The following is a 20,136-nucleotide window of genomic DNA, read 5'->3' as shown; positions in this document are numbered from 1 at the left end:
TATCATAAAATATATATATCAGCCTGGCATGGAGCCCCAGGCAGGACTGGAGGAGGATGAGGAGTAAAATGAGGAACTTCCCAGTGGGATGGACACCCCACCCGGCCCTGCCAGACTCCTGTGGGTGGCCAGCACCGCTGTGCTGAATGGGGTGCCTTGTGGCCGTCCTGGTCCCCAGGCCTGGCTTTGTTCCCTCTCCAGTAAGCCTTGCACCGTGCAGGAGTTTGGGAGTGGGGTTTGGGACAGAGATGGATGAGGTGGGTTTGGGGCAGAGATGGATTAGGTGGGTTTGGGGCAGAGATGGATGAGGTGGGTTTGGGAGTGGGGGTCCCATCCTGTCCCCACGGACACGGGTGACTCCCAGCCATGGCAGGGGACATCGGGGCAGTGCCCGTGCCACTCGTGTCACCGCTCTGCGAGTGCTCAGGATTTCTTTTGAGCTGGAGCCGCGGGTGCTGGAGGCGGTCCCCAGGGCCACCCAGGTCACCCGGGCACCGTGTCCCCTCTCCCCGGCAAGTGCTGTGTCAGCAGCGTTGGCGTGGGCTTACGCTACCATCTAGTGGCTGCTTTGCCACCGCTGTCCCCGGCTCAGTCCGCGTCCCTCCCCAAAGCCGGGGGCAGCCACTCCCCGGAGCGGGGTGACCCGCTGGCTGTGTCCCCACGCCGGGGCGGCTGGGCTGGGGCCGCGGCAGCGGCTGCCGCTCCGAAAGCTCCGAAAGCTCCGAAAGCTCCGAAAGCTCCGGGGGTGGGAGCAGGGGGTCAGAAAGCAATGGGTGCTGTGGGGGAGATGTGGGGGGCACGGGGGTGGGGGGAGCAGACAGAGAAAAGCGGCTGATGCTTTGCTGGGATACAGGAGTTGCCTTTGTGGGGCGCACAGTTTAGAGGCGCTGGGGGGTTTGGGGGAGTCCTGCCCCTCCGATGTCTGTGGAGAGTTGAGGCCAGCCCTATTCTACCTCCATAAATGTAACTGCGGCAGAAGAGCCGAATTCCAGCCTCCAATTCCAGCCCCCAGCTGCCTGGGAGCAGCASCAAAACCGTTCCAAATTTTTCCCAAAAATGCCATTTTGGAGCAGCCCCGGGGCCAGCAGAGCAAGGCTCCCACGGTGCCTCCTCCCCATTGCCCGTGTTTGCGATGTCACCTCYGTCCCCAAATCCTGCTGCTCTCCCATTGCTGTCACAGATGCTCCGTGTCACAGGTGCTGTCAGTGCATAGCTCTTCCCAATTATCTGTTATTTTTCCATGGAAAGAAGTGTCCCTCACAGTGACTGGGGATGAGCTGCTGGGTGATTACAGATAAATCCACCTGTGCCTCAGTTTCCCCTCTGCGGGGACAGCCTGCAGGCCTGGATCAGCAGGCACAAGCTTGGTCAAGCCTAAACCCGTTTTTTTGGCCATTTTCCACTGTTGTCTGGCCATTGCTGCCACGGAGACGTGGCTGTGATCCATGACCCGGAGCTCTGCACGTCTGCCARTCCCCGAGGAGCCGGGGGGCACAGGGACAAACACTCATCGTGCTGCAGATGGGGATGGCTCCTTCCCGTCCCCAGGGTCCCCAGCAGCGTCTCGGGGCGAGGGGGCCCCGGGGAGGGTGGCAGTGCCGTGGGTCCCTTGTGCCAGGGCGTGCAGCCCCGGCCATCTGCAGCGTCCTCACACCCGCGCCCTGGCACCGGGAGGGCTCGCTGTCCCCAGACCCCCCTGCCCGCCCTGGCACCGGGGGGGCTCGCTGTCCCCAGACCCCCCTGCCCGGGCTGGCACCGGGTGGGCTCGCTGCCCCCAGACCCCTCAGCCCGGGCTGGCACCGGGTGGGCTCGCTGTCCCCAGACCCCTCAGCCCGGGCTGGCACCGGGTGGGCTCGCTGTCCCCAGACCCCTCAGCCCGGGCTGGCACCGGGTGGGCTCGCTGTCCCCAGACCCCTCAGCCCGGGCTGGCACCGGGGGGGCTCGCTGTCCCCAGACCCCCCTGCCCGGGGTGGGTGCCAGAGCCCGTGTGTGCCCAGTGTCAGCAGGTGACAGTGACAGGGCTGTGCCCATGGGTGACCMTGGCTGTGTCCCCCAGGAGCCAATGGCCACAATCTGGCACCGGGACTGTGCCCGGGGCCCCCAATGCCAACCGCCTCCTGTCCTTGGCTGTCCCTGCCGTGCAATCTGCTCTGCCCCAGCCCGGGCAGCCTGCCACCCCGCCTGGCTGGGCCTGGCCCTTCCCCAGGGATATTTCTGGGATGGGGCAGCAGGGGCAGATCCAGCCCTGTTCCTCTCCACCACCATCTTCTCACGGGATCCAAAGCTCTTGTAGGGATGGTGGCATGTCCCCAAACCTCCCGGTATGCCCCAAAGCCCCAGGTGTGTCCCCAGACACCTCAGTGTATCCCCAAAGCCCCAGGTGTGTCCCCAGACACCTCAGTGTATCCCCAAAGCCCCAGGTGTGTCCCCAGACACCTCAGCGTATCCCCAAAGCCCCAGGTGTGTCCCCAACCCATTGCCATTGGCCCCCAGCATCGTCCCCACAGCCGGAGCCCCCCTGGCTGAGGTGGGGGCCAGTCCCCCCTTCCCACCAGTGCTGAGGAATTCATTACCGGCACAGCTGGGCCCTGCTGGGGAGGCCAAGCTGCAAGGAAAATTAACCCCTTCCTCCCCAGCCTGAGAGAACGGGACCCCTCTGTCACAGCGGGCAGAAGGGACAGTCCCCTCTTGGGGAGGGTGCTGGGGGCTGTGGGGGCACCCAAATCCTTCCCAACCCCTTGTGTTCCAGGCTTTTGTTCACAAAGGAAGCTGGCGTGTCCCCTCCCCAAACGGTCTTGAGGGCAGGGGGGGYGTTCTCTGCTCACCCCCATGGAGGAGGAGCCCCAAATTTGTGCCCTGGGGATGGAGGGGCTGAGGAGACATCACTCAGTCCTGGCTTGGCTGAATCTGGGAGCCCCCTCTGCATGGGCATGGGGGATCCCACCCCAAATCCTATAACCCAGCACTGCACCCCCAGCCCTAAGCACCCCCGGTGCTTCTGGCCATCGGGAGCAGCCCCTCTGTCCATGGGGGCAGGAGGACCTGGGCTGCCCCAGTTTGTTAGAAAGGTTTTATTTCTCCGTATTTACAGATTTCATTACAAAAAATAAACAACCAGTCCCTCCCCCCATGGCACTGCGCCCCCACAGCTCTGCCCTGGGCTCGGGGGGCTCTGGCCATGGGGCACGGGACGGGGACCCCGCTCAAGAATGGGGGTGCCTGCAGGGGCAGAAGGCAGAGCCATTGCACTCACATTGACCCCAAAGCCCCTTCCCCCAGTCCCCCCAAAATTCCTGCTGCGGAGCTGACCCCATCCCACACTCCCACACCCTTCTCCTGTCCCCAGGGCCAGCAGGGACCAGCCCCGGGTGCAGACCTGACCCCACCCTGCCTGGGACCCCCAGACCCCCTGTGCTCCCCCAGACCCCCTGTGCTCCCCCAGACCCCCTGTGCTCCCCCGGATCCCCTGTGCTCCCAGTGCCAGCAGAGGTTCATGGTTTCAGGACTTTACTGTAAAGCAGAGGAGATGAGTGAGGGGGACAAGGGAGTCCCCRAAATGCTGGGATCCCTTGGCGGCTGCTGGGGGAGGCACCTGAAACCTTATAAATTAAARACCTATAGAGGGAGGGAGGGTTGAGGTGAGCACCCCCAGGTCAGTGCCAGGAGTTTGGGGGCTGAACCCCACCCCGCTGTGTTCCCAGAGGAGATCGGGGTTGGCATGGAGAGCTTCCCCTGAGCCCTCTCCTGCCGAGGCTCTGGGGGTGTTTGGGGCATTCAGGGGGTACCCCGCACTCCTCCCTGCAGCCAAAGCCCCGCAGGCTCAAAGCTGGGTGTGAAGGCAATAAAGGGAGTGGGGGAAGGAGGGCCTGGGGGGCACAGCTTTGCCACCTCTCCGAGTCCAACATCCCTGTGCAAAGCCCCGTGTCATTCCTGGGGCACCCTGAGCACCCCACAACGGGCACTTTGGGGGGCACAGCCAAAGGAATCAACAACCCCCTAAAGCAAATGGGAGATTCACCCCAAAGCCACCCCAGAGCTTCCTGGGGTGCCAGCTGCCGGTCACTGGTTGTCCCCAGGCTGGTACTGGGGCTCGGTGGCAGTGAAATAGTCCTCGAGGAAGGACTGCAGGTACTCGAAGGTGGGGCGCTCCTCGGGCTCCCGCTTCCAGCACTGCASCATCAGCTCGTGCAGGGACGGGGGGCAGCTGCCCGGGCACTGCATGCGGTACCCCCGCTCCACCTGCTCCAGCACCTCTCGGTTGTTCATCCCTGCGGACAAGGACAGGAGGGAAACTGAGGCACCCAGCGGTGGTTTGGGGAGGAGCCCGGTTTAGGATTGGTCTGTCTGATGGGGCAGTTGAGGTGTGGATAAGCCTTGCCCAGGAGGGTCAGCCCTGTCTGTGCCCGGCCCCATGGGCTGTACCTGGGTAGGGCACMCGGCCTTTGGTCACCAGCTCTGTCAGGAGGATGCCGAAGGACCAGACGTCTGACTTGATGGTGAACCTCCCAAAAAGAGCGGCCTCTGGAGCCGTCCACTTGATGGGGAACTTGGCACCTGYGAGGGGACACGGGTGAGCCATGGGGCTGCACCCACACCCAGGGCACTCTGCCCACAGGACGAGCCAGTGGGGACACTGGGGACACTCTGCACCCATGAACCCCTCCATCTGGGGCACACAGAACACCCAGCACCCCAGGCACCCTGCGCTGTGAACACCCTGTACCTGGGGTACCCATCATTTGGGGTGTCCATTATCCAAAATACCTGCTCCCTGAGGCACTCACCCCCTGGAGGTGCCCATTCCCCGGGACACCCATCCTCTGGGACACTGACCCAGGGGTGAGCCAAGCTATCCATCACTCTAAATATTCTGAGTGCCCATCACGCAGGATCCCCATTCCCTGGTGCACTATGGCTTGGGGTGCCCAGCACCCAGGTCACCCATGTCACCAGGTCACCCAGGTCACCCAGGTCACCCAGGTCACCAGGTCACCCATGTCACCCAGATCACCCATGTCACCCAGGTCACCCAGATCACCCAGGTCACCCAKGTCACCCATGTCACCCATGTCACCCAGGTCACCCAGATCACCCAGGTCACCCAGGTCACCCATGTCACCCATGTCACCCAGATCACCCATGTCACCCATGTCACCCAGGTCACCCAGGTCACCCAGATCACCCAGGTCACCCAGATCACCCATGTCACCCAGGTCACCCAGATCACCAGATCACCAGGTCACCCATGTCACCCATGTCACCCAGGTCACCCAGGTCACCCAGATCACCCATGTCACCCAGATCACCCATGTCACCCAGGTCACCCAGGTCACCAGGTCACCAGGTCACCCAGCCCCAGGCTGACCACATCCACTGAGGGTGGCACGCAGCAGGGAGGGCAGTGCAGGTCCCCACCCTGCCGTGCCGTGTACTCGTCGTCCTCGATGAGGCGAGCCAGGCCGAAGTCAGCGATCTTGCAGACGAGGTTGTCTCCCACCAGGATGTTGGCAGCGCGGAGGTCGCGGTGGATGTAGTTCATGCGCTCGATGTACGCCATGCCCGCCGCAATCTGAGGGGGAGGAGGCAGTGAAGACCCCCCAGGTAACCCCCTGGGTGTCACCCCCACCCTACAGCATTTCCCAGTACCTGGGCAGCCATGTCCACCAGCTGGGGCAGCTTCAGGYAGCGGCCGTCCCCATCCTTCAGGAAATCCAACAAACTGCCTGCAGCAGAAGAGATCCCCGTCCAAGTGCCCCCAAACCCGACGGTGCCCTCCCCTGCGAGCCCCTGCCCCGGCACCGTGCCCAGGCGGGTACCCCTGCCCACCCTGGCTCATGAACTCGGTGACGATGTAGATRGGCTCCTCCGACACCACGGCGTAGAGCTGCACCAGCTTGTCGTGCCGCAGCCGCTTCATGATCTGCGCCTCCTCCAGGAACGCCTCGGGGGACATGGTCCCCGGCTTCAGCGTCTTCACTGCCACCTTCGTGGTGCCATTCCACGTGCCTGGCATGGGGACACGGAGTCACCCTGAGCCCGGGGACAGCCAGCCCTGCTGGGGCCAGGAGGGAGGGCTCGGGGATGGAGGGGGGCGTGGGTGCATGCCTGCATGCATATGGGATGGATGGATGGATGGATGGATGGATGGATGGATGGATGGATGGATGGATGGATGGATGGATGGATGGATGGATGGATGGATGGATGGACGGATGGGGCAAGGAAATCAGAGCAGGGCAAGGAAGGGATCCCTTGGTGGGGTTTGTGATCCCCACCCAGGACAAGGGGCTCCCCTCACCCAAAGGCTCCCCTGAGCTCTCTCCTAACACCAACCTCACCCCATCACGGATTCTGGGCCAAGCTTCCATCTCGCCCACACCAGCGGGTACCACCAACACCCTGTGGTGCTCCCTGCCAGCTCAGAACAAGGCTCCTCCTGCCCCCCACACCCCTCCCACCCGCCGGGCCAGCCTTACCCATCCACACGTCTCCAAAACAGCCCATGCCGAGTTTCTTGTCAAGGGTGATGGATTCCCGTGCTATCTCCCAGGCATCCTTGGCTAATCCCAGGGTCTGGGGCTTCATAGTGGGGCACGGGTGGGTGAGCAGATGGCACAACCCGTCGTTGTACTCTGCAGGGGATGGGGGCAGGCAGGAGGGAGCAGGAGGGAGGGGATGTGATGGGATGAAGGCAGCATGCATGAGTGGAGGGAGCACAGGATGCCAGAGGAAGAGGATGACAAAGGTGGCACCCCCAGCCTGGTCTTGTGGTCCCGTCTGCAATGGGGGTCTGTTTGCCCATGCAGAGGTGACGTGGGGCATCTTGGGGCACCCATTGTGGCAAATGAGTGTCAGTCAGGCTGTCCTGGCAGGCAGGAGCATTTCCTGCAGGGGTGCCAGGCCTGGGGGTGACCCCGTGTCCCCCCTGCCTCTAGCCCTGGCTTGCCCTCTGGGCCCTACCCATCCAGACTTCCCCGAACTGTCCATTGCCCAGCTTCTTGAGGAGCTGGAGGGACTCGCGGGGGATCTCCCACACGTCTTTGGTTTTCACTGAGAGGTCGGCCAGTTTGGGGGTTCCCTTGTGGCACGGCATGGCCAGGCGGCAGCACAGCCCCGCTGCCCGCTCTGTGACACCGGGACAGGGACAGGAGTCAGTGTGGGCAGTGACCCTGCAGCCCTGTCCCCGCTCTGTGGCACCGGGACAGGGACAGGAGTCAGTGTGGGCAGGGACCCTGCAGCCCTGTGCCCGCTCTGTGACACCGGGACAGGGACAGGGGTCAGTTGGGCACGGAGCCTGCAGCCCTGTCCCCGCTCTGTGGCACAGGGACAGGGACAGGAGTCAGAGTGGGCACTGCCCGCTCTGTGACACCGGGACAGGGACAGGAGTCAGTGTGGGCAGGGACCCTGCAGCCCTGTCCCCGCTCTGTGACACCGGGACAGGGACAGGAGTCAGTGTGGGCAGGGACCCTGCAGCCCTGTCCCCGCTCTGTGGCACAGGGACAGGGACAGGGGTCAGTTGGGCACGGACCCTGCAGCCCTGTGCCCGTTTCCACCACCCCAGGCATCACCGAGGCTCCTGTGTGACCCCATCACCCCCAAATACACGTGCACCCCCTCCACCCGCCCCAGTGACAGCCCCTCGGCTGGGCTGGACCCCCAGTGCCCCCAGCTGCACCCAGGGACGGGGTGATGCCCACCCACCGGAGATCRTGGCAACTCCCAGACCCCCTGAAAAAGGGGGGACCCTTAGGGAGTCTGCTGATGCCAGAACCACCAGAACAGCCCCCTCCCTCCCCAGATCAACCCTGTCGGTCCAGTCTCTTACCRGAGGGTCTTCTGGGCTTTCCCTACCCCTCCCATCACCCCTCTCGTGCCCCCACCCCACCTTACCCACATAGTGCTGGACCAGCTGCTGCACCGTGTCGAACTGGGCGCGGGTGGTGATGTAGTACCCCCCGTTATCCAGTTTCCGAATCTTATAGTGCTTGACGTGGTCTCCCTTGGCTTCATCCCAGTCCCGGATGGAGAGGGAGTAGGCACCTGCGTGGGGATGGGGGTCAGGGCGGGATGCAGGGCACCACCCCGTGTCCTCCCTGTCCCGTACCTTTCGTTGTCTCRCTCTCCCGAATGAGGAAGGTGCCCCTGGAGTTGCCGTGGCACAGGAGCTGCCGCTCCGCATCCTTGCGCCCGATCTTCCCAAAGTACCACCTGCAATGGTAGAGGGCTCAGCGCTGGGAGAGCCCCCCAAGGGGCACCCACAGAACCCCACAGCAGCACCGCAGCGCTGCCAGGGCTCCCGGGGACAGCCAGGCCTGGCAGTGGGGCTGGGGCTCTCCCCATCCTTYCCCCAGCCACTCACTCTTCCGCCTGGATGGAGTCCACAGGGGCCACGTAGTTGCTGGGGATGTAGCCGGTGGCACCTGAGCTCAGTGACCTGGCCTCCCACCAGTCCCCCTCCCTGCCACGGCAAAACAGAGAATGTGGACGAGTGGGGACAGACAGACAGACAGACAGAGCCGGCCATCGAGTGCCTCCTCACCCTGCACACCCCAGACCCTCCTGTCCCTCAGCCCACCCAGCTCATGAGATGGCCCTGACACCCAGCAGTGGAGCCCAGGCAGAGCTTGGGTGCCCGCCTGGGGACTGCAGGGAGCACTCGAGGCACCTCCYGGGGCTGCTGTGGGGTGCTGGGGGTGGCAGGAGGTCCGGGGGGCTCACGTGTTGTTGATGATGTGGAATTTCTCTCCTTTCTGGAATGTCAGGTCATCCTCCGTCCTGGCCTCGTAGTCATAGAGGGCAATGAAGAGAGTCACCCCCCCACCTGCAGCACAGAGAGCACAGTGACCGCAGAGTGCACAGCCCAGGGGTGCAGCTGGACCCCTCCTGTCACCCATCTCCCATCTCCCATCACCCATATCCCATCTCCCATTTCCCATTTCCCATCTCCCATCTCCCATTTCCCATTTCCCATCTCCCATCTCCCATTTCCCATCTCCCATCTCCCATTTCCCATTTCCCATCTCCCATCTCCCATCACCCATCTCCCATCTCCCATTTCCCATCTCCCATCTCCCATCTCCCATCACCCATTTCCCATTTATCATTTCCCATCTCCCATTTCCCATCTCCCATCTCCCATTTCCCATCTCCCATCTCCCATCTCCCATCTCCCATCTCCCATCTCCCATTTCCCATCACCCATCACCCAACTCCCATATCCCATCTCCCATCACCCATCTCCCCACTGACCTGTGATGCCCCCGCTCCATGTTTGCAGCATGTTGGAGGTGAAGCCCCCCAGCCCTGTGAAGGACGGGGCCGAGGGCAGGGCCGGCCCCTGGAAGTTGTTGAAGTCGGGGATGCGGGTGAAGATGGCCCCTGGCTGCGTGGGGTCGGGGTCGTACTGAGAGCCCGGGGGCTGCAGGGAGGGCCCGTCGCCCCCCGGCTGCCCTTTGCCAGCCGCCCTCTCTTTGCAGGGCACGCAGCCCATCGTGGGCAGCGCCTGCGGACAGAGGGGGTGTGAGCCCCGGGCAGGGCACTCGGGTGAGCCCCGGGCAGGGCACTCGGGTGTGCCCCATGGCAGCGGCACCGCGGTGCCCTGCCCGCCCTGGGGCTCAGCTCGGGGGACAGCGGGGTCCCCGGGGGCACTGCCCGTGTCAGGGACCCGCTGTGACCAGGGCACTGCTGCCCCCGGCTCCACTCACTGCGACGGCTCGCGGGTCACTTCAGCTGCTTCATGTCACCTCAGGGAGGACAAGAGGCACCTGTGGGCACCAGGGAGGGCATCAGGCACGGGGCAACGCCTTTGCATGGGTGAAACACCCTGGCCACGGGCTGAAATAGCCTTCCAGGGCTGAAACGCCCCTGCACATACTGAAACACTCCTGTCGAGTGCTAAAATACCCCTGAATGGGTTGAAACAGCCCCGAACAGGATGTAACACCCCTGCCCTGGGCGCTACCAGCCCTGCACAGGCTGCAACACCTGACACGGTCTGCAAGATCCGCCGGCTCCGACACCCCTGCACGAGTTACAACACCCCTGCACAGGCTGCAACACCCCTGCACGAGCTAAAATGATCTGCAGGATCTGCAACACCCCCACAAAGCTGCAACACTCCTCTGAGGGCTGCAACACCCCTGCGCGGGCTGAAACCACATCCTTGAGCGAGCTGTTGTCTCCATGTCCTCGCCACACCACTCMCRTCCCTCCGGGGGAAGGGGAGCCAGSCCGGGGRAAGGAGCCCCAGAAACATCCCATCCCCACACCTCTGCTTGCGGGGAGTGCGTGTTTTGGGGAGGGAGGTCCCCACTCACATGGCTGCGGTCAGCACAGACTCCTCCAGCCACACGTGCTCAGAGGGTGTCACACAGGGGGAGGAAGGGGAGGAAATTGCACCTCTCCAGCCAAGGCTGCAAGGACCCAGTGTGTCCCCATCTCTGTCACTGCCCGGGGTGCTGGCCACCCACCCACACCAGTCTGCCCAGTTTGCACTGGCAGAGCACTCCAGTCTGCAATATGCCCGAGGCTGCTCTGTCTCCAGTTGAGAGCAGAGCGAGGATGCACCAAGGTGTCCTGTCCTCCACACTCCAGTGGGCAGAAGAAGACAAAGGTTTTGGGCTGGATGAGATGTTTCAGGGCCGTTTTCCCCATCACGGCCATTGATTCCCTTTCCTCTCTCAGCAGGGGTGCAARGAGCCTGGCTCTACCCTTCCATCTCTGCTTTCGACATGAGGGCTGTGGTAAGGCTGTGGCCGTTGCCGACAGGGTAGTGTTGCCAAATCCAAGCAAACGTGGCTGGTTGGGGATTTTATTCTTGCTGACAATGAGAGGCTATTTCACCTGACAAACAACCCGAGTTCCCACAAACCCTGTCCCTCTCTGTGGGAATCACCCATCCACCATGTTCAGAAACTTCCCATTTTGCTGAATTTCAGTGCTGAGCAGGCAGTGGAGCTGCCAGCAGGGACGGGGCTGTCAAGGAGCACGTTCCAGTAYCACAGCATCGAGGGTTCAGGGGTTGTACAGCAGCGCTGCACCCAGGCTTCCCTCCCCTGTGCACCCCAAACCCCCTGAGTGGCCCCAGAGCCGTCCCCTCACACCGTCCATGGGGAGGGGACACCTCTGGCACCGTGTCCCATGGTGTGTGCTGGCTCCAGCCCTCCAAAAAGGAACTGCTTAGAGCCAGAGAGCAGATGGCCACTGAGCCTTTGGCACCCCGGCTCCAGCAGCAGCAGAGGCAGCTGAGCTGCCAGCCCCCGCCCCGCTGACACCCGGCACCCCCATCCCACCGGGCAGGCTGGCCACGAGCAGCCTCACCCCTGACTGCCCTTCCATCTGCTTCCCTGAGCCCTGGGACGTGGCACAGCTCAGCCCCAGCTCCTGCACAGGGCACGAGGTCCCTACACACACCAGTGCATCCCCCGTGTCACCCGCAGTGCTGGGGTCCCCTGGGGTCACCTCTGTTCCCTGCCTCCATTCCTCTCGTGCTGTGGGGACATTCTGTGGTGGCATTTGCCAGGCTGAGGGGGCCACGACTCCCCTGGGCAGGGGACAGCCACCAGAGGAACTCTGACAACACCTCTGCAGTGGGAAGAGGAAGCAGCAGGAGCGTGGTGTGGGGGAGGAGGGGGAGGAAGAGGATGGCTCTGTGCCTTTCAGGGGGCCAAAGGACTGGCAGGACCTCAAGCCCAGGGGATGGTGACAGCCAAGGAGGGATCACAATGGGGCTGCAGCCCCCTGGGTATCTTGAATCCCCCCATGCCTTGTCCCACACCATCACCCTGAACAGCCCTGCAGTGACCAGCACGCTGTCCCTGGGATGAGGAACCGAGAGGGCTGCACAGCCCAGCCTGGGCTGCCAGGGTTCCTCTGTTACCCTGCAGCCCTGGAGCTCCCTGCTCCCGCAGGGAAACTGAGGCATGAGGCAGCTGGAGGGGAAGGTGGGCTCATAYGGACACAGAACTGGGAGCTGTGTTCCCATTCCATGTCCAGGAGCACAGACCTGGGGACGGGAGAAGAGGCCACATCCGTCCCCCCATCTGCTCCTTGTTCAGCAGGATGGCAGATCGTGGCTGGTCCCTGCCCCTTCCCCTGCCCCCAGCCCCGGRCCCACCCAGATCATGCTGGTGGCAGTTCCAGTCACCCCAGTTCACCCAGAGCCTGGTGAGCACCCAGTCGCTCCCAGTGGGGGAACAAGGAGGGTAAGGAGGGATGACACCTCACCCTCTGCATGCTCACAAGCAGGGCTGGTCCCTGGGATGTAAAATGAAGGACCTGCCASCCCCAAAAGCCCACCTGTCAGTCACCAGGCCCATGGCAGGGGGTCCCCTTGCCCCMCAACCTGGCAGGAGCTGCCCAGGAGAGAGGGACCCCCCTTCCCCAGCCTTCCAGCCCCATCGCTGGCTGGGAAAGCAGGATTTCCGCTGGAAGAGGAGCAATTCCCGGATCCAAGGGGCTGCAGGGGYGGAGGGAGGGAGCTGGCCAGGGCTCCAAATACAATGTCCCAGGAGGAGCGGGGTGGGGAGGGAATTGTGCAGGGCAGGAAGCAGCGAGTTCCTGTCCCTCCTTGGGACACACCAAGGATCGGGGACTAAGCAGAGCTGCAGGGAGTGGGGGAGCATCCGCTCCAGCAGGGCCTGAGCCCCCCGCAGTTCCCCCAGCCCCAGCCACGGAGAGCTGAGCCTTGGACAGCCCCAGAGCTCTGGCTGGGCTGGCACCCCATGGCACCTGCAGGGACGGGGCASAGCTGTGTCCCCTCCCCAGCGAGGGGTCCGGCACAGCGAGGGGGAGGGCACAGCGCGCTCCGCGGGCTCCCCGACGTAGCGTGAGCGCTGGTGAGCGCCGGCACGGGGAGCTGGAGCTGCTGCGTGTCCCCAGATCCTCACACACAGCACAGCACAGCCCCCAGCATGGCGGGGACGGGGGTCTCTCCCACACCCCGGACATTTCCCAGGGGAGTAGCGAGGGCACAGTGAGGGCAGCCCCCAACAGAGCCCACAGTGTCACGGGAACCTCTGTCTGTGCCACCGGGCCCCAGAGCCACCCCACACTTGGAGGGGACATGTCCGAGCAGAACCCGGCAAGGGGATCAGGAGAGCCGCCCGCTCTTCCAGGGGGAGTCCCCACCACCCTGCGCCACACAGAGCATGCATCCCTCCTACCGTCAGCGCTCCTGCTCCGGCTGGCATGGACCCCCGACGGGACCCCCGGCTGGCAGCCCCCGCTTCACCCGGCGCCGGGGGCGTGGGCCGGGGGCGTGGGAGAGCGGGAGCGCCCGGCCCTGAGCTTCCCCTGTCTCTTCGGCGGCTCTGGCAGCCGAGCAAGAGCTTCCCCTCCCCTCGCCCCCCCTTCCTCCCCGCGCTCCCAGCGATGGTTCATCGTACCAGCCAGCCCAGCCGGGGTGGCTGCCGGATCCCCCCCGGATCCCCCCCGGATCCCCTCCGGATCCCCCCCGATCGCCCCCGGATCCCCTCAGATCCCCCCCGGATCCCCCCCGGATCCCCCCCGGATCCCCTCCGGATCCCCCCCGATCGCCCCCGATCGCCCCCGGACACCTCGGCAGAGCCAGCCTGGGCACCACCGCCTGCCCGCCCGTGGAGGGGCACAGCGGGCAACAGGCTGGCATCAGGGGCTCTCTGGTCCCCAGCAGCCCGAGAAGAGCCTGGCGGGGACTCCCTGGCTCTGCCTGCTGGGATTTACGGGSCGTGTGTGCAGACCCAGCTTGTGCCAGGATCCGCAAAATCTCCCTGAGCCCCCCGAGGAAGGCAACAGCAAAGGGACATCAAACTGCACGCAGAGAGGGGCAGGAACAGCGTCCCGTCTGCTGGCAGGACACACACAGCATCCCCCGTCCCGCCGGCACAGCTCTCGGAGGGAGGGCAGGGTCTGGAGGGGCACCGAGAGCCCACCCTGCCCCGGGAATGGCCGGTGGTGGCTCCGGGTTGTGTTACACGGGGGTCCCAAATGTCCCCCCAGCATGGGAAGCAGCTCCCGTGTCCATGGATTGCCCAGCACACGTCAGACCCCTTATTTACCCCTTGTCCAGATAAAGCTACTGATGGGATGGCCCCAAGATTCGGCATCGGTCACACCCAGACACAGAGTTCAGTGAGCTCTGGGAGAGGGGTAACCCCCCAGAACCCTGCCTGAGCCCCCTGCCTGAGCCCCCAGCACCCTGTGTGATCCTGCACTCTGTCTTAGCTCTCCTGCACCCGCTCTGAGCCCTCCTGGGCTCCCAGCCCGGGTCACTGAGGCACCCACCTGCAGAGAGCACCTCAGACTTACGGGACCCTGACCAAACCAAGGGGTTTTTGTTGGGGTCCCTCCCTGGAGGAACACCCAGTGTAAATCAGGGGTGTGGAGAAGCCACCCCTCCCCAGACGGACCCTCCCCCACCTCACAACTCCACAGAGCCCCACCCTGCACAGCCCCCAACCCACCCTCCACCCCGGGGGATGGCAATGTTTTTGGTGCTCCCCTCCCTGCTGATGGGTCTGTTCTCCAGAGGGGCATGGAGGTGCCCAGCAGGGCAGGGGGGTCTGGCTGTGCTCCAGCCTGGAGCTGGCTTTGTCCTGCTCTGCCACCCCGTTCCTCCCATACAGCTGGGCAGGAGTGGGATCCTTCCCCGTCTCTCCAGAGCCTTCCTCCTCCTCCTCCTCCTCCTCACCCTGAGGTTAACGCTCATGAGGTGACCTCTTCCTGAGGTGACAGTGAGTCTGGCTTCAGTGTTTCCTGTTCTCACGGTGGGGTAAGGGCTGGTGAATGTCCCCAGACTGTCACCTTAACTTGCCACCTTCTCACTCATCCTTTAGGGATTTAAAGGGAGCACAGCTCCCCTTAAATCCTGTATTTGGGGGCTTTGGGGGGTCTCTGGGCCTCGCTAGGATTCTCTTCACCCGAGGATCTCCCCCCTCCCACCGCGGGAGCAGCCCCAAGCACCCACTGCCCATTTGTCCCTTGCAGGCGCAGAAGGGAGCGGGTGACRATCCCCCCTTCAGGGAAGGAAGCCTGGCTGACCCCGGCTTGGGGGGCGTCCTCCAGAGACCCAAAGCAGCACCACCCAAATGCTGCTTGAGGCACTTTGGGGCTCATCCTGCATCCCGTCCCTCGCAGCAGCGGCGTTGCTCCATCTCCCCCGGCGGGGCCGTGCCGAGACACGCTGTCCCCATTGAGCACCCGGGGTGCCCGTCCCGCACAGGCACCGCCCGATGCTGTTCCTTCCCTCCTCCGGGGAGGGCCCCGATCCTGCATTGGCTCTGCCGGGTTTGGCCGCCGCTGGCTCCGGTTAAAGCGGGGCACCGTGCCGGGTGAGCCGGGGCTGCCATGGGTGCTCTGCTGCGCTGGCTCGGGGCCGCTGCGCTCTGCGTCACCGTCCGGGGTGAGTGGGACCCCCACCCTGGCCCTGGCCCTGCTGGGGACACCCCGGGCACGGGAGGGAGATGGGGACACCCCACCAGCTCTCCTCCCGCTGCACTGCGGAGGAAGTTGGGGACTGGAGAAGTGGTTTTGTTGCTTGTTGGGTCCCAAAATTTGCAGTTCCTCCAAGACACGGCTGGGTGGGTGGAAAAGAGGACGGGGGGGGATGTGCCTTGAGGGCTTGGTGGGGCTGGGGGGCATGAAAATAAAATGAAATTAAAGCTTTAAACCAAGGGGTTTAACCYAAGAAGGCAGGGCAGCCAGGTGGGAGGGCACGGGGGTGGCAGAGTGACCATGTCCCTGTGGGACTCTCTTTCTGGGTGTCCATGAAGCCGAGCAGGGTTGGGGGTGGCCGGACCCGTCGCTGCTCCCCCAAGCCTGACACCGTCTGTGGATGGCAGAGACAGCGTCATGGGCCCGTCCCCACCTCTCTGAGGGTTAGGGGGCARGTCTGCTGCTGGCCAAGGCCACCAGTGCTGGGTGTGACACTGGGCCATCACCCCAACAGCCGTCCCAGGAACTGCGGTTCCCTGGGGGTGCAACAGTGTGGTACTCCAGGGTTATGGAAGGCTGTGGCGTGGTGCTGACCCGGGGAGGGTGTCCGTGCCTCAGTGTCCCTTGGATGCACCTCTGGATGAGCTCAGGAAGTTCTTTTGGCCGCGCAGGAAAGCCCCAGGCTGCGGGGAAGGGGAGCACTGGCTTGGCTTGGCTTGGCTTGGCTTGGCTTGGCAGCCGCCATCCCCAGCTCAGCCGGACAGGACTCACACCCTCACCTGCCCCTCTCTGCCTTCCAGGACACGACCATGGAGTGTCCCGCCCGCCCCCTCAGTTTGGCTCCATCTACCACGTCCGAGGTAACGGGACCCTGCAGCCCCTGTGCTGGGGGAGCAGAGGATGCTCAGCACMAGGCAGGACCRGGGCTGTCCCAGTGCCAAAYGGGCYGAGTGCCTCTCCCTGACCCATCAGCCATGGGCAGTGGCTTGGGCAGCTGTGGGTGTGCAGACTGGGAGGTTTGGGGAGGGCTGTGGGAGTGCTGAGGCTTTGGGGCTGATCTGTGTCCTGTGCCGGGGCTCACAGGAGTCATTAAACTGCCCTACGCCGAGATCGAGGAGCCCTTCGAAGCCTGGTACAACCTGACGGGGAACAAGAGCCGCATCCAGTATTATGGAGGTAGGAGCTGGGCACCCACCTGCTCCAGCTGTGCCAGCCCTGCRCTGGCAGGACTCCCGTGCCTCAGTTTCCCTTTTCCTGGCACAGGGCAGGTGATAACCTACCAGCTGGCAGCRGTGAAGCCCTACGGGATGAGGTACAAGATCACACCAGAGACCACTGAGAAGGAGGTGAACGCCAGGAAATGTTTCCAGCTGCCCGGCTCCGAGGAGGACGTGGTCACTGCTCAGAGCGTCTTCCCCAGCATGAGGGGCTTTAAGGTGGGAAACATCAGAGCCTGGAGCTGCCTGCAGAGCATGGCTGGGCTGTGGGAGGGGGTGCTGGGACAGGCCAGGACACATCCCCGCACCCCAGGGCGCAGGGAGGGTCAYTTCCCCACCCGGATTGGGGCCGGAMTGGCTCCTTTCCCAACTCCAGCAGCCGTGTTAGGACACGACACATCCCACACAAACAGCGGCGTTTCGGCACGGTTTGGGCAAGTCTGTGCATGGCAGCTCAGCCGGCGTCAGGGCTGGGCACAGCACGTGAGCAGAGGGGACAGCAGGTTATGAGGCTGTCACCGAGCTGGGCACGTGCCTGCAAGGCAAGAGCTTGGAAACATGCAGGGAAAACCTGGAATGTGYTGAGGTTTTTGGAGAAGTGGTGCAGCCAGACCCCCACTATGGGTGCACAGAGTGTTGTGCACAGTGAGCGTTCCCAGGGCACCGCTGAGCCAGACCAGGGCGTTCTGCCCTGTGTTGTGCCCCAAAGCCTTGCCTGGATTTGCATCCCCCACATGGCTGTGTGCTCACAGGATCCAGAGCCCGCTGTGTGCACCGGGCTGTGCGAGGGGCTGGTGGGCAGCAGGGAGCCTGGGGAAGGTTGGGGTCCCCTCCCTGAGACCGTGTCCCCCCAGTTCCTGCGGGAGGAGTACTACGAGGGCCGCTACTGCGCCGTGTGGCAGAACGTCACCCGCTGGGCACAGAAGAAGAACATCTACACTCTGTGGGTCACCAACTCCAGCTGTGGGGTGGCCCCTGTGCACTATGAGATGCGGGGGTACAACAGCCTGCTGGGGTCTCACTATGACAAGTACGAAATCGCCTACACTGACTTTGACAACAGCTACCCCCCGTCCATCTTCGAGCTCCCCATCAACGGTGAGTCAGGGAGGGCCACCCCGTCCTGCCCGCGGGGCTCGGGCTGACAATGTCCCCTCTTTGGTCCCCAGAGACCAAGTGTGGAGTGCTGCCGGGGAGCGTGGCAGAGCATCGGGTGCTGGCAAACCCCATGGAAGACCTGGTGGGACGGCACCAGCCCTGGGCACACCGGGTGTTCCACGASTACCGCCGGCGGATGGGGCGGAGATACCGCTCGGCGTGGGAGCTGGAGCACAGGCAGAGCATCTTCGTGCACAACATGAGGTACGGCAGCTGGGGGAGGATGATCCTCACATCGGGGTGCCGCTCACAGCGAGCAGGCGGTGGCAGTGCCAGCTGCTGTCCCCACCACGGTGACAGGTTTGTGCACTCCCGGAACCGCGCCGCGCTGTCCTACACGCTGGCCCTGAACCACCTGGCTGACCGCACGCCGCAGGAGCTGGCAGCCCTGAGGGGCCGCCGTCCCAGCAGAGTCCCCAACAACGGGCTGCCCTTCCCCAGCGAGCTCTACGCTGGCATCATCCTGCCCGAGAGCCTCGACTGGCGCATGTACGGTACGTGTGGGGTCGGGGTGCTCTGGCAGTGAATGCTGCGTCCCACACAACTCCCCCACTCTCCAGCACCATCCTGAGCAGCCTGTGGGGCTGTGCTGCCCCTCGGGGTGARCATCTGGGACGTAGGTGAGACACTGGGACAGGCTACACAGCAAATCTGGGCCTAGGCCAGGATCAAGGGGGGCTGGAGCAACCTGATCTGGTGGAAGGTGTCCCTGCCCATACCAGGGGCTGGAATGAGATCCCAGCTGTGAGGTCCCTTCCAACTCAAACCATTCTGTGATTCTGTGTTTCTATGTTTCTGTGGTTCCACGATTCTATGGTTAAGGGCAGCTGGGTCAAACCTTGACCCTGAATCCTCTCTGTTGCCTCAGGGACACATGTGACATCTGAAGCAACACCTGGTTTGTCCCATGTCATCTCCCAGCTGGAAATGACACCCCCTGAGCTTGCCCCTACCCCAGGGTGGGGGTCCCAGCTTTGCTGGTGTATTCCCCCACTTCCTGATTAGCACCAAGACCTGGCTGTGCTGCCTTTCGATCTCAACTCCTGCCTCAGTTTCCCTTCTCTCGGTGCCAGCCCAGTTTCTTATCCCCACCCTGTTGCCCCCAGGCGCCGTCACCCCCGTGAAGGACCAGGCTGTCTGCGGGTCGTGCTGGAGCTTCGCTACAACGGGAGCCATGGAAGGCGCCCTGTTCCTCAAGGTGGGAGCAGGGCTGTGCCCCACGGGGGTCGGGGCAGCTGGAGGGTGCTCATCCCCATCCCTGCTCCGTGTCCATCCTGCAGACCGGCACGCTGACCCCCCTGTCCCAACAAGTGCTCATTGACTGCTCCTGGGGCTTTGGGAACTACGCCTGYGACGGGGGCGAGGAGTGGCGCGCGTACGAGTGGATCAAAAAGCACGGGGGCATCGCCAGCACCGAGTCCTACGGCACGTACAAGGGACAGGTGAGGGTGGCCCCTTGTCCCTGATCCTTCCCAGCATCCTGGGCTTTAAAGCCGTGGWGAGACCCTGCACATGTCAGAGGCACTGACAGGCTCTGGGGATGACAATGTCACCTTGTCCCCATGGCTCCATGGTTCAAAGAACTGTCAAAGCCAAGCTCCAGGGCTCAGCCAGGAGGTTTTGTCACCCCATCCCTCAGTTTCTCTTCTTGCAAAACAGGGACAAGATTCCTCCACCCATGTGTGGCGCCATGGGTCACCCCATACCCTGGAGTACCYGGGGATGGAGCAAAGCTGCCTGGGGACAGGGATGTGGCAGCAAGACGCAGGCAAGCACCCTCCTCCAGGGCTTYGGGTGCAGAGCCAGCTCCCTGCGTTGTGTCCTTAGCAATTGGGAAAACATCCCCAACACCCTGGGCCTGGGAGGACAGCGGGGTCAGAGGCAGGATGATCTCATAGCCCAAATTCCAGATCACTCCCTGCATCCGCACRGCCAGGCAGGGTGGGCAGGGTCCCAGAGAGGGGTCCTGGGGATCCTGATGACAATGTGTGTCCCCTGGATGTGTAGAATGGCTTGTGCCACTACAACCAGTCTGAGATGCTGGCCAAGATCACGGGCTACGTCAACGTCACCTCGGGCAACATCACAGCAGTCAAAGCTGCCATCTACAAGCACGGYCCCGTGGCTGTCAGCATCGACGCCTCGCACAAGACCTTCTCCTTCTACTCCAACGGCATCTACTACGAGCCCAAGTGTGGTGAGACGGGCAGCACACCGGGCACGGGAGCTCCTGGGTACCCGGGGAGAGGCCAGAGCACCACAGGSTTCCATCCTTGTGGTCAAGGGAGGGGTGGAGGGGACGAGCCCTGAAGTGCTCTGCAGCACTGAGGGTAGCTCTGGGAGCAGGGAC

The 20,136-nt window shown here is 63.6% G+C and overlaps 2 protein-coding genes across 4 annotated transcripts in view; one reads left to right on the top strand and one right to left on the bottom strand.

Annotated features, from left to right (window-relative positions):
- Nucleotides 1-3,450: 3,450 nt before the first annotated feature.
- FGR (FGR proto-oncogene, Src family tyrosine kinase) lies at nt 3,451-13,323 on the bottom strand. 3 transcript variants are annotated; one of them, XM_057384755.1, is made up of 14 exons: nt 13,164-13,323; nt 9,705-9,764; nt 9,250-9,502; nt 8,719-8,821; nt 8,360-8,458; nt 8,105-8,208; nt 7,891-8,040; nt 6,961-7,125; nt 6,477-6,632; nt 5,827-6,006; nt 5,647-5,723; nt 5,416-5,569; nt 4,423-4,554; nt 3,451-4,268 (listed from the first exon to the last, which is right to left on the bottom strand). In XM_057384755.1, exons 3-14 carry the CDS (start codon nt 9,488-9,490, stop codon nt 4,060-4,062), a joined length of 1,770 nt encoding a protein of 589 aa, XP_057240738.1. In that variant the 5' UTR covers nt 9,491-9,502; nt 9,705-9,764; nt 13,164-13,323; the 3' UTR covers nt 3,451-4,059. The 3 variants fall into 3 exon arrangements, with proteins under 3 accessions (XP_057240738.1, XP_057240736.1, XP_057240737.1); XM_057384753.1 differs by lacking the exon at nt 6,477-6,632; XM_057384754.1 differs by lacking the exon at nt 6,961-7,125.
- Nucleotides 13,324-15,231: 1,908 nt separating this feature from the next.
- The window catches only part of LOC130584644 (digestive cysteine proteinase 2-like), a 5,741-nt gene continuing 836 nt past the window's right edge, over nt 15,232-20,136 (top strand). The window contains exons 1-10 of the mRNA XM_057384757.1: nt 15,232-15,379; nt 16,212-16,271; nt 16,495-16,587; nt 16,675-16,847; nt 17,483-17,726; nt 17,798-17,990; nt 18,087-18,280; nt 18,893-18,984; nt 19,067-19,228; nt 19,794-19,983. Coding sequence (XP_057240740.1) covers nt 15,325-15,379; nt 16,212-16,271; nt 16,495-16,587; nt 16,675-16,847; nt 17,483-17,726; nt 17,798-17,990; nt 18,087-18,280; nt 18,893-18,984; nt 19,067-19,228; nt 19,794-19,983 — 1,456 coding nt within the window. The 5' untranslated portion in view covers nt 15,232-15,324. The remainder of the gene's footprint in view (nt 15,380-16,211; nt 16,272-16,494; nt 16,588-16,674; nt 16,848-17,482; nt 17,727-17,797; nt 17,991-18,086; nt 18,281-18,892; nt 18,985-19,066; nt 19,229-19,793; nt 19,984-20,136) is intronic.

The sequence above is a fragment of the Malurus melanocephalus genome, unplaced genomic scaffold (genome assembly GCF_030028575.1).
Source record: "Malurus melanocephalus ecotype Western Australia unplaced genomic scaffold, MMel_1.1 scaffold_743, whole genome shotgun sequence".
NCBI classification, from domain to species: domain Eukaryota; kingdom Metazoa; phylum Chordata; class Aves; order Passeriformes; family Maluridae; genus Malurus; species Malurus melanocephalus.
This window is presented reverse-complemented; position numbering and strand designations above follow the sequence as displayed.